The sequence below is a fragment of the Suricata suricatta genome, chromosome 7, assembly GCF_006229205.1.
Source record: "Suricata suricatta isolate VVHF042 chromosome 7, meerkat_22Aug2017_6uvM2_HiC, whole genome shotgun sequence".
NCBI classification, from domain to species: domain Eukaryota; kingdom Metazoa; phylum Chordata; class Mammalia; order Carnivora; family Herpestidae; genus Suricata; species Suricata suricatta.
This window is the reverse complement of record NC_043706.1, coordinates 138,435,449-138,447,834: the sequence shown is the minus strand read 5'-3', so window position 1 is coordinate 138,447,834 and position 12,386 is coordinate 138,435,449. Positions and strand designations below refer to the sequence as shown.

The following is a 12,386-nucleotide window of genomic DNA, read 5'->3' as shown; positions in this document are numbered from 1 at the left end:
AGGGAGGGAGGAGGGACGGAGAGAGGCAGGTGACCTCTCCTGACGGTGCCCCTGTCGGAGTCACTGAGCCTACCGCTGGCCACTTCTTCATGGACCGTGATTGCGACTGGACCTAATTTCCCCAAGATGGGTATGAATTTTAAACAAATTGCCCTCCCTAAACCTGAGCCCAGAGATGTTAAGCAGGGTTACTCTGAAACCGTGGCGGGGGGCACCTGGTGTCGGCCTCCCTGCTACTAGCTGCTCTCTGCTTTGCAGGCGGATTCCTCTAGAAGAAGTCCCGGAAGATGAGGACAAGTGCTCGGCCTGGCTGCACAAGCTGTACCAGGAGAAGGTCAGTGCCCGGGGGGCTTCTGCAGGGCCCAGGGCCCCCCACTGCGCGTTGCAGCCGTGGGTGCACCACGCAGGCTTCTGAGAGGGGGTTGTGGTGAGCCCTCGCTGCCCAGTTGGTAGCCACCCGGGGGGCGGACACTCTGCTCAGCAACAGGGAAAAGAACAGAGCAAACTATGTCTGAAAAGGGGCTTCGCAGGAAGAGTGATGGGTGAGGTGGACAGAAAAGGAAGTGATGGCCCAACAGCCCGTGTCTGGTACTTGGGAGCGGAGCGTTCTTTCAGTAACGCATGCGAGCCCCACGGCGTCCGGACCTGCCCGTGTGGGCTCAGGGCCACCAGCACCCGCGCTCTGGAGCCTTCGCTGGGTTTGATCTGGTGCAGTGCCACCTCCGGTCTGTTCCAGGTCCCCCCCGCAGCCCCCTCACCCCTGTGCACACACCTTCTTTCCTTCCTCTGGGCAGGGCCTTATGTTTCCTTGGCTTCTCTCTAGCTCAGGGCAGAGGGAGGCTAATTATCATTGCCCAACTGCCCGGTCTCAGGAAGGAGAAAAGGCTAGCACCCACCTAGCGAGGAAAGCGTCTTTCGGACGAGGCCTCATTGCCCATAAAAACTTATTCATCGAACATTTGAAGGCCAAACCAGCTTTTTACCTAGAATCGAGTACCATAAGGATACTGATTTCCTGTTGCCAAATTCCATAAACACAGACTGTCTTTTTAAATGGGCTTTGTCCCCCATTCCTCTAGAGACAACTGCCTGGAACTTTACGGGCTGTTGCCTACAGCGGAATAGGAATTTTAATCCTTCCTTTTGCAAATGTGCTTTGGCCCTAAAGCCTTCCAAATTACTATCATCAGCTTAAGTAGAGGCTTTTTACAAATATGCTCCATTTTGGGGCTCAAGAGCCTCAGACTGTCTTAGCAAGAAGTCGCTCCTGTGTTCCCAAGGCAGTGATTTTTCCAACGGTGCCTTTAGAAGCCCGTTCGCTGAACGTGCTCTGTCTTTTCCTGGACGCGTCATAAGGATAAGCCTCCAGTTTCCTCCTTATAAACAGTAAACAGTGACTGGCCCACCTGTCACAGAGCGTGAGCCATGCCATCTCAGCCTTGGAGGTTTACGCAGAGAACCGAGGAGTTCTAGAAGCGTGTATTTCTGGAGGCCGCCTCTGACACGCGGCTACAGACCCACTCTTGGAAACGCGCTGCAGGTGCTTTCTTACAAGATTCCCAGTCCTCACGCTTCCGTGCTGCCACAGGCCCGGGCCCGACAGAAACAGACAAACAATATAAATTCTTTTCCTCTGGTCTCATGCACGAGGCAGCAGTTTCCTTGTGCCGTTTTCTGGTTTCATCATTTAGGCAGCACGAAACATGTCGCTCTTAGCAAGAGGAAAAATGTGCTAAGCAAAGGCCTAAGAAATGAATCCCTTTGGAAAGAACCACACAGATCTAACAAATGCAAGACCCCCAAACCCACCAAAGCAAAGGAGATTTTTCTCCATCAGCCCTTTCCTTCCTGTGTTTGGCAGGAAAGCCCGGCCCTCGTGTGACCCGAGCCACTTGGGTGTTTGGTGAGGAGGCACATTTCTCCTTCTGGCTGACCCCTCTCGGGAAGCTGTTCTCTAAACTACAGAAGCATTAGAGACTATAGCGTTCAGTTAAGCGTTCAGTTTGGAAGCCATCATGTGGTTACAAGCGCTCACGCTAGTGCTGAGGAAATCAAGGTCCATTCCAAGAGAAGGACATCACTGGCCTGTCTTCCCAGCTCATTAACAAAGCCGGGTTCCCGAGGCCAAGTCCTTCCCCTCTCTGGAGGGCTGTGTCTGCGGGGAACAGACCTTTGAGGCCGGCCTGCTCCCTGGAGGGAGCACCGCTGGGCAGTCAGTGCAAGCGGCGGCGGCGGTGCCTCCAAGAGGAAATGTGGCAGATGTCAGGGAATGATTGCGTCATTTCGTTCGTCAGCCTGTTTCCTCGGGAGCCTAGATGGGCCTGGGGGTTTACGTACCCGCCGTCTTGGTGCCCACCACGCTTGTCAGAGTGGGGCTCTGCTTCGGTTGTCATCTTTCGGATGTATGATGTTGAAAGACAGTTCTGTGGACTTTGACCTTGGGGCTTGAAGGCAGCAATTCTCAGGCTTTGATTTCACAGACTACAAGTAACGTGTCAATGTGGGACAGGGTGGTGGCAGCCTGACACTATTCTGCTACAGCAGAGACATAAAAAGAAACCCACTAGGGACACCTGGGTGGTTCAGTCGGTTAAGGGTCCAACTCTTGATTTTGGCTCAAGTCATGATCTCATGGTTTTGGGTTCGAGCCTCGTGTCGGGCTCTGGGCTGATGGTGTGGGGCCTACTTGGGATTCTATGTCTCTCTCTCTCTCTCAAAACAGATAGATAGATAGAAACCCATTGTCTATGGCTCCTATTTTAACACTCTAAAGTAGGAAGGGTATCCTCTCTGAAGCCAGGGCCACCCTTTACATGGAACAAGGTTAGCATTTCGGAGATGCACAACGTTTGTCACTTGTCCGCACTCGGGCAGCTGCCCGCTGCAGGGTCTGGGCTTTGAGAAACCATGCACGCCCTCGCGTGACCTCTGTGGGGACAACAGCAGCTCCCAAATCACCATCCCCGGAGCCATTGCGGCTCCTCCATCGCGTGGCCTCAACAAATTCTAACTTTTCATCTCTGACTTGAGGCACTCCGTCCCTGGCTTGCAGTCTGAAGTCCGCTGCAGCGGTGAAGAATTCAGTCATTAAGGGCGCAAACTGAAAAGTGGGGGAAGGAAAGTGGCATTCGAGGGGTCTCGTGGGCCTGCAGGGGCCCAGTCGGGAGCTTCTCGGGGGGGCGGGGGTGCGGAAGCCAGTGGGAAATTCTCAGTTCACAAGAACTGAGGGTTTGCAAGTTGGCGACGGCCTCTGCGCTCCCACTGAGGGCATCACTCCTGGGAAGGGGGAAGGGCGGCGGGCTCTCCGGCTTGGCCCCGTGGTATAGCCCTTTGCACACAGCACATCCGAGGCCTGAGTCCCGCCCCTGCATCAGGCTACTGGCAGGAAGGGCGTCCTCTGAGAGTCTCTCTTGCCCAAACCTGATGACACAGGAGCCAAGCTCTTACTTTCTGTCTCTCATTCTTTCCTTCTCTTCCCTTCGCGCCCTCCTTCCTCCGCCAGCCAGGGCCACGGAGGACTGTTCCTTCTGCTGAGCCAGACGTTGGGAACACCCACGCGGTCCAGCTGTTCGTGGCCGGCGTGGCATGTGGTGCCCGTGTCCTGGGGCTGTGGTTGGGTGCAGACTGTGTGCACGCAGGGGCTCTGCCCTGCGTCCGGAGGGGCTCCCCCTCCTCACACGTCTGGGTTGATAACTCTTTCTGGAAACAGACCAATTCCCCTTCACTGAACAAATTTCCCAGCTCCAGCCTCTCCTCTGCCACACAGTCCTGACACACGGCAACAAAAAACGGAAGCATCACGAACCAAAGCCGTCTCCCCGTAGGGCCGGACCTCAAAAGGTGTCCCCTCCTGTCTGTCCAATCAGGCCTGTATGACAAAATGCCAGAGACGGGGTGGCTTGTGAACAGCAGACATGTGCCCATTGCAGCTCGGGAGGCCGGGGGTCCCCCCTGCCCAGGCTGCTGTGTCCTCACGTGCTGGACGGAGCGTGGGGGCTCCCTGGGGTCCCTGTGAGAAGGCACTCCATCGTCACGAAAGGCCCCGTCCCCTGTAACCACACACAGGGGATTAGGTTTCCGTGTGCAGATTCTGGGGGACACGGTCAGTCTGCAGCAAACCCCTCCCCTAGTTACTGGGCTCCTGTGGCCCCAGCGTGGGATAAGCATCACCCGAGTCAGTGGCAGGGAGGGACAGGTGCCCTGAATCTGGGCATCAGACCCGTCACCATCAGGTGGTCTGCTGTGGCCACAGGCTCTCACTTGGAGGTCAGGACACTCGGCACACAGGTCGACTGTCCTAAAACTATTTGATTATTTGGCCCAAGAATAGAGACACGGGAGGAAGTTTGGACTGGGCCTGGGAAGGGGCCCAGGACAGAGCTCCTGAATCCCCAGGGGAGGGGTCAGAGGCTCCCCTTCCAGAAAGGCCCATTTGCGGACTCACTTTAATAATGACCCTAAGTGGTCAAAAAAGCCTATTACTCTGCACCGCCTGACTGGGAAAACAGAGAAGTAGGGTGTACCTTAGAGATTTCTGTCTCAGGCTGTTGACGGGAAGAGTTGGGCACCGAAGGTATGAGTCGTGGGTATATGGAAACTCGTTTCCCCCGGAACCCCCTGCTCCTTAGAGTCAGGACCTGGAGATGGGTTTTGGGCAGCATGCATGTTGTCAGCCCCCAGGGTGTTTTTAGGATATTTTAATTTCTTGCTGATATTAATAAATGGGGAGACCGCCCGTGGCTGCCAGCCCTCACCTGGTGCCGACCCATGTCCTGATGCCAGTCTCTCGGTCCCTGCCTGCGGCCCGTTCCACCCGGCAGCATCCTCCTGGGGGGGCATCTCCTGGACCCGCCGCACCACTCACTCTCGCCTCAGGGCTCCCGCGCTTCGCCATGCCTGCGCCAGGACTCCTGACGGCCGGGAGCAGATGCCCCACTGACACACGCACACTGGGCGCGGGCGGTCCCCTCCTCCGCGACCTGTGACCTGCGGTCAGCGGCAGCGCGGAAGCGGGTGATCCTCCCTCTGCCGTGGCACCAGGGCAGCAGCAGGCCAGCAGCTCGCACGCCCGCCCTCCCTGCCCCTCATCACCTCACAGCATCCCAGGAAGGGAGGGCACCTGCGGCCACAGTCACACAGCCCCGGTGACACCGTCCGAGGTGCTCTCTCTCGTTTCCGCCCTTCATCTCACAAGGACGTACATAGAGGAAGAACAGGATATGTACAGGGCTCAGCACGCTCTGGGGGTGCAGGCGTCCATGGGGGCGGTGTCTGGAGCCCGCAGAGAAGAGGGGGGACTCCTGTATTTAGTCTCAGGTGAGAATCTACTGGAATGTCAGGACAGGAGCCCGTTGGCCATCTGGCTGCCTCGCAGGCACTGCACGGAGCCGCTGAGGAAGGGAGGAGGCCCGGACAGCACTGCGCCTGGGAGGCTGGCCCGGGCTGGGCACCGAGTCCTCTGCCCGGCCTCCCCCGTGAACACCCCGCCTCCCCTGAGCAGCCCCCACAGTTCTTCGTGGCCGCAGGGCCGAGGTGCACGGGCCGGACACCTTCCGGAAGGCATGGTGCTGTCGTGGGCCAGGTGCAAGAGGGCGAGCTCATGGCTCAGGGTTCTAGTCTGTTCTGCGGGCGTTCACTGAAGGCTGGCCTCAGCATGTCATCTCAGTTCATTCCCCCCAGCCCATTGTGGGTGGCAGTACTGCCCGTCCTGCAGAGAAGAGCCCGGGCCTTGGAGGCTGGTCGCCTGGCCAGAACCAGGAACAGCTACGGAGTGGCAAGGAAGGACTGGGGCTAGCCTGGCACCACGGCTCAGTGACAGAGCTGGGATGGCCCCGCCTCACTGTCATGGTGGGGGAGGGGACAACCAGACTCAGGCCTGTGGGGACACTGCAGGTGCCTGCCCGGTCCCCACTGGGGTGGTGCTCCAGCCCCCCAGTTCTGCTGAGCTCACAGCCCCTGGGTGCTGTGAGCTGGCCTAGGAGGCCCGCATCGGCCCCGGGTGGTGCGTGAGGGAAGTGCTTCAGGGTCGCCTCTCTGTCCCCAGGATGCCTTCCAGGAGGAGTACTACAGGACGGGCACCTTCCCGGAGACCCCCATGGTGCCCCCCCGGCGGCCCTGGACGCTCATCAACTGGCTGTTCTGGGCCTCCCTGCTGCTCTACCCTTTCTTCCGGTTCCTCATCAACACGATCAGCAGCGGGTCCTCCCTGACCCTGGCCAGCTTTGTCCTCGTCTTCTTTGTGGGTAAGTCAAGAGCAAGAGGCCTGAGGTAGGGACTGCCCCACCCACACCACCGTGAGGAGTACGTGATGGGGAGTGAGATGGAGACGGGAGGGGTAACTCGCGCAGAGGGACAGGGAAAAGCAGCCTGCAGGCCCCGTGTCCACACACGCCCAGACCCCAGGCCTGGAGGCGCGGCGCAGACCTGGGCACGGGTCCCTGCACACAGCACTGCTCACCAGTCGCTTCTGCCTCCTCACAGAAACCTTCTTCCTGGAGCCCGACAGCGGCCAGCAAAGGCTCAGGGCCACTTAGAGCAGGTCCAGGCCCCCTTGGGGACGTGCGTATGCTTCTTGGACTTGGTCGTACAGACGTCCAATAGGGTTTGGTGACTCTTCATGAGTCTATATCAATGTCGCTGACGGTGGTTCTGAGCCGCCGTGACTTCCCTGCAGCGCCAGGCTTCCCTGTAGCCAGGTGCCCGAGCCTGTGCCCCGTCCTCTGAACAGGTGCACCCGGAGCCAGAGGGAAACGTGGCAGGACCCCCCGTGAGGCGGCCCCCCTGAAGCGGCCCCAGCGCCCGAGTCTGGGGAGGAAAGGCATCGCTCTGGGGGCTGTGGAAAGCGTGGGCAGAAGGCAGCCTGCGTCCCTGGGGACGCAGCAGACACGCACAGGTTCGAAGGCATGCAGCGATCTGGGAGCCCGACGTACAGGTGCTGCGCCAACGCTGCAGGCTCCCTGCAGCATCAAGGCGTGTCAAGCTTCAAGTGTGTCAGGACGGCGCCGCGCTGAGCCTGCTTCCCGGGGACGCCGATCATCCCTAACAGCTCGGCGCGCGCTCCTCCAGACTCGCGCGTCCGTGCAGCCGGGAGTTCACGCAGCTGGCTTCCTCTGGCTCCATTGTGGTCCCTGCGCGTGTCACAGCAAACCCAAAACCCCGCTTGTCCTGCATCAAGCCAACCAATTCTGGACCATTTGCAATAGGACAGACTGGCTGTCATTCCTAAATGTCATTACTCTAGTCTTTTTAAAACTTGAAAGATTGATTTTAATGCTGAGAATTAGGATAATGCCTGCTCTGTGTAGAAAAAAGAGGATGTAAGAGAAAACCCAGAGGCCAGAGGACACCCTGCTGCTGGGACCGGGTGACAGGGAGCTTTAGTCAGGGTCCCCAGAGGGAGGGGGACAGAGCTCAGTGCCCCAGGAGAACGTGGCTCCTTGGTGACGGCGTGTGGTGAGAGCCCGAACACAATCCCCAGGAGGTGGGGTCTGCTCTGGAGGAGCAGGCGGCCCTGTGCCCCCACCCCTACCTCGTCAGCTGTGAGCCCCAGCCTCACTGCACTCTGCCCTGGATTGCTGTGTCTTGTTCCCCTTCTACGGCATTTGCAACGGAGCTGACGTTTGACGCCCCTTTTCAGTCTCTGTGCTGCCGTCACCGCCACTGCACGGTGGCTCCACGTCTGGGACGGGTCCTCAGACCTGGCCCAGGTGGGAGACACGGGCCTCCGGGGCTGGGCTGGGCTCGCCCACGCCCCTCAGCCCCACGGGTGTCTGCGTGCTGGCTCACAGGCCACGACGCTCACGCTTCTAAACACGAGCAGCGTGGGGAGTGCAGATGTCACCCGTTTCTCCCTTCTGTCCACCGGGCCTTGGGTGTGGTGCTGGGCTCAGCAGGGTGATCTAAGACCAGCTCTCTGCCCTGAGCGAGCTCACCGAGTCTGCCCTCTCGGAGGGAGGAGCTTCAACTACAGCATCTGAACTTGGCCTTGCTTTCCAGCTTCCTGTGGTTCAGCAGGGTTCTCACATGGGTCCCTCCCGTCCTCTGCTTGGGCTGAACCTTGCTTGGAGAACAGGCTTTCTGGAGGTTTTCGTTGCTCACTGCTCTATACCTACGTGAGGAGGGGTGTCGCGTGCTGGACGGATACTTGAGCTCTTGTGATCTCCAGGCTTCTGGGGGGCAGAGGAGTACTGAGCTCCGCCAAGGGGTACTTTCTAAGCGCCTGCCCTGCGCTCACAAGCAAGTCCTCTCTGCAGGGGACCTGCATGGGAGGCTGAGGAGTTCCCTAAGGCTCTGCGTGCAGGGGGCGTGGCTTAAGGAATTTGGAGGGTCGGAGGATCAAAGCCCCCGCAGCACAGCCTATCTCTAGGTTTATCCTGACACTCATGCTCAAGGACAACCGTGCAGGGGGTGATGCCACGGGCCCCAGGGCAGCCCCTCAAAGGCTCCTCCTGACTCCCTGCCCTTCCCATTTCCACAGCCTCCATGGGAGTTCGATGGATGATCGGGGTGACAGAAATCGACAAGGGCTCTGCCTACGGCAACATCGACAGCAAGCCGAAGCGGAGCGACTGACCCCGAACACATTAGCACCCAGAGGGGACCTTGGGGACTTGGTGGACGCTGCCTGTCATCCTTAGTGGGACCCAGGGATGAAGCGGGGTGAGCCCCTGCTGGGAAGCCAGGGAGTTTGGTCTCAATGCCAGATGGGGAGGAAGATGTTCTTAAATCTTTTTTCCCCTGTAACGCTTTAGTGGGTTTTGATTTTCTTTTCATGTGAGTGTGTGTGTGTGTGAGGGTGCGCGCGTAAGAGAAAGGACACATATAAGTGAGAATGACAGCCGTTGAGTGTGAGCCTTACTTTGTGATCATTCAACGGGGATCTGAGGCACAGGGGGAGGGCAGGGATGGGGACCGGGGGGCTCCCCCTCATTCTTTGGTGCTGAGTTATCTGTATTGGATTGCGAGAGTGAAAGGCGCTTTAGGTAAGATGACTAAATTATGCCTCCAAAAAAACCCAAGTGTTTGGCTCTCTGTGGTACGTGTTTACACCGTCTGCCCCGTGCTCTGGGGTTCCAGGCGGCAGTGACCCCGGGGTGCTGCCAGGACAGGCTGGACTGTGCGCCAGGGGCAGCCGGCCGGGGCTATCCCGGCCGGAGGTGCAGGTGCAGGAGTGCAGCGGTACGAGGTTAGGGGGGTGTGGCAGGTGCTGGGGGGGCGGGCTGGGCACATCTGCTGGACACAGTGGGAGGCCCTGTGAGGCAGCTCCGGTTTCCCCCGTCTCCCTGCAGCGGAGTGGCCCTGGCCCAAGTCTTGAAGATGTGGCCGATTCCATGAAAATGAACGGAAAACTGAAGGGTAGGCATCCAGTCTGCAGAGATTTGAGAAATGACTTTACACCCACTGCTCATCTCAGGACCAAGCAGAAGCTGGGTCCCCCAAACCAGGACGGGCGCATGTGACACGAACACCACACAGGGCCCTCAGACTCCTCTGAGCAGGGTCAGGCTGGCGCAAACACGGGGGACAGGCACACCCTGCGCGTCCATGTCTCTTCTGGAAGCGCAGACTTCCACCCACAGAAGAGGGCTGCTCCTTGGCAGGGAAGGTGCCGTTGGGAGCAACGGCACACGCAGGCCTTGTGCAAACTGCCCCCAAGCCGCACAGGCCTGGTGCCTGCGGGAGAGAAGCGGTGATGCTGCGTCCTCTCAGGCCAAGACGCGACGGCACTGGGACTGATGGGCTTTCGGAGCACGAGGCGTTAAGCGGCAGGAGCGGCGGCAGGACGTCTAGTTTGCGGTGCTCCCAGGAGGACTCGGGCAGCTAGGACTGAATGGCACAGTCCACATAGAATCCTGTTCTCAGATGTTTGCTCCTTTGCTCCCAAGTACTGATCAAGCATGACTAAACCGGAAAAGCCAGAGAATTCCAAGAGCATCCAAGAGGTGCGCTCTACACAAGGGACAGCACCGCAGCGGGGATCTAAGCTGCAGAAGTGGAGAGCAGCAAGTTCTGGCTTAGCTACGGGTGGCTCAGGTGTCCGTGTCCCCGTGCGGTGACCTGCGCCCGGAGTGGGGGCCGCTCGATGCGGGGGCTCGGCGCTGCAGGAGACTGGATGCAGCAGCCAAAGGAGTCCGCCCTGGCGGCACGCTGCCACTGACCCGCTCCGGGACCCCGGGCCAGCCATCACACTGTGGTCCAGGTTTCCGCCCGTGTAAACGAAGGTGCTAACACCATGTCCCCGGTTGTTCCTAGAGCACTCAGCAAACCGCCCCTTCCCACAGTGCTCAGGGGCCTCCCAGCAGTGTCCACAGTGTGTCCCTTTTCTGTCCCTCCCCCCCACCCGTTCAATATAGTGGTGATGAGGTTCTAGGAACACTTACCCTGCCTTTGCCCCTGAGCATGCAAAGGGCCCAGAAACATCTATTTTCTTTCTGAATTGGTTCTGGGACCAAACACGGAACCTGACGAGCAGCCACATGCGTGCTGCTCCCCAGGCTGTGGGTGCAGGTCGAGGACGGCACACACATGCTCTCCCGGGAAAGGGCTCGCAGCCCAGCCTTCAGGATTGCCTCGGGCAGTGAGAGAACGCGGCATGCTGGGGGCAGAGCCGGCCCCTCTTCAGCTGTCTGCCGGCCCATGGGGAAGCGTCTGGACGGAGGAACAGCATCTGGTTTTCCTTCTGCCCTGTGCCTGTAACGGCAGAGAGGAGCACAGGACCTTGCAAGACCCATCCCTGGACCCCTGAGCTCGTGCGCACGTCTCACAGATGCCAGAAACCTCTTCACATGGAGCTGCTCTGGCTCCCGGGAGGTAGGTTTCCCCCAGAATGAAGACCCCGTGGAGCTTGCGCCCCCTGGAGGCCTCCTGGTGGCGCATCCTAGAAGAGCTTCCAGTCCTGGCTGACCTCTGCACCTCATCGCAGCTTCCTCAGCCCTGCTCGGGGCCGCCCGTTTTCCCGCTCTCTGGAGAGCCGCACCCCGACTTCCTGCGGCTTTGAGGCACAGAATTTGATGCACTTCTAGGAAACCAGGCCTGCAGAGTGACGTTCTCTACTAGAACCACCAGCCGTGCAGCCTGTGGCCCGCGGCCGGGGTGGGGTCCGATTCTGCACCTGCTGAGGGACTAGAAGGAACCTCAGAGGAGGAACGCACTCCGTGAGTCAGTCTGTTGCCTGCTTTTTTTTTTTTTTTTTTTAGAGAGAACACAACCCTTTTCATAGACCACACAGTGGTACCGGAGTATCGCTTGACTTGCTGTATTCTCTTAAGTGCAGGCAAAACCTTGTAAAAGCTACTGGTGTTTAAAGATTGAAAACAATAGTTTCCCAACATATCCATAAAAGTGGATCTGAAACAGTGATTTAGAAGTAAAATCCAACGATAATCATGCAGCCACAACGCAGAAAGAGATGTGACGTCACCGGAAGGGGTGCTGGCCGCTTCCGGTTTCTCTTCTTGTGGGAGGAACAGAGCTCCGGCTGGTCCCCAGGCCAAACACATTCGGCTTCTCAGAGAGTTCAGGCCTCACTCATAAATAGGGACAAACGTGGAAATTCTCGAGGGTTCCCTCTGCTCAAAACAAGGTTTACTGCAGCTGGCCCTGCGGCCCTGGTCAGACTCCACGACTCTGCTGGTTCGGGTGACGTCACTCTCCGGGTGCAGCCAGCTTCCTAGCGACCGCAGGAGGTGCAGGGCCGCATCGCCATGTGCCAACACGGCCGCCATGGCCGTGAACACCCTGCCTTCCAGGAGCGGCGCCCGCGGTGTCAGTCTCCAGTTCGTGGCACAACAGGTTCCCGGAGTTCGCCCTCCTTCGGCAAGTGGGGCCTGCAGCCTCAGCGGACGCGGCCCTCGCCCGGGGCTTGCGGAGGATAAGGGCAGGAGGTTGTTCGGTGCAGTGGCGAGGGTGCGAGGGCACCGTCCCACCTCTGACCCAGCGGGGACGGGGTGGGGGCGCTCACATGCACGGCTCTTGCTCTGCTAAACGCCCTTCCTCCGAACAAAACGGGTTCTGAAGTCCTGCAGTCAAGGGTCACGGGGACGGCCCTGGGGGGGCTGACGGAGAGCCAGCTCTCTGCAGACCCCGCTCTGTGATGCGGGGTGCGGGCCTTCTCTCCGCATCCCCACACGGGCCGGAGCTGTGGCCTCTGTGAACCGGGAAGCCGGGTTGGTGGCTCTTGGGACGAAGGACCTGGGCGTGGAGCAGCCCCTCCACCGGGGTCAGACTCTCGGTCTCTTAGGAAAGTCACGCGCGCTGCTGAGACCTCACGCTCGGAGTCCTCCCACCTCTAGGAGGCCGGCATGGCTGTGCAGGTAAGATCTGGCTGCTGTGGAGCAGGATGATTTCCTAAAACTATCTTGAGAGATTTAATTCAAACACACTTTTCA

At 59.1% G+C, this 12,386-nt stretch overlaps 1 protein-coding gene across 2 annotated transcripts in view; it reads left to right on the top strand.

The window, feature by feature from the left end:
- Positions 1–8,742, top strand: part of AGPAT4 (1-acylglycerol-3-phosphate O-acyltransferase 4) — a 125,370-nt gene extending 116,628 nt beyond the window's left edge. For both annotated transcript variants that reach the window (XM_029944308.1, XM_029944307.1), the window contains exons 7-9: positions 259–334; positions 6,044–6,242; positions 8,477–8,742. In XM_029944308.1, coding sequence (XP_029800168.1) covers positions 259–334; positions 6,044–6,242; positions 8,477–8,571 — 370 coding nt within the window. In that variant the 3' untranslated portion in view covers positions 8,572–8,742. The remainder of the gene's footprint in view (positions 1–258; positions 335–6,043; positions 6,243–8,476) is intronic.
- The last annotated feature ends 3,644 nt before the right edge of the window (positions 8,743–12,386 follow it).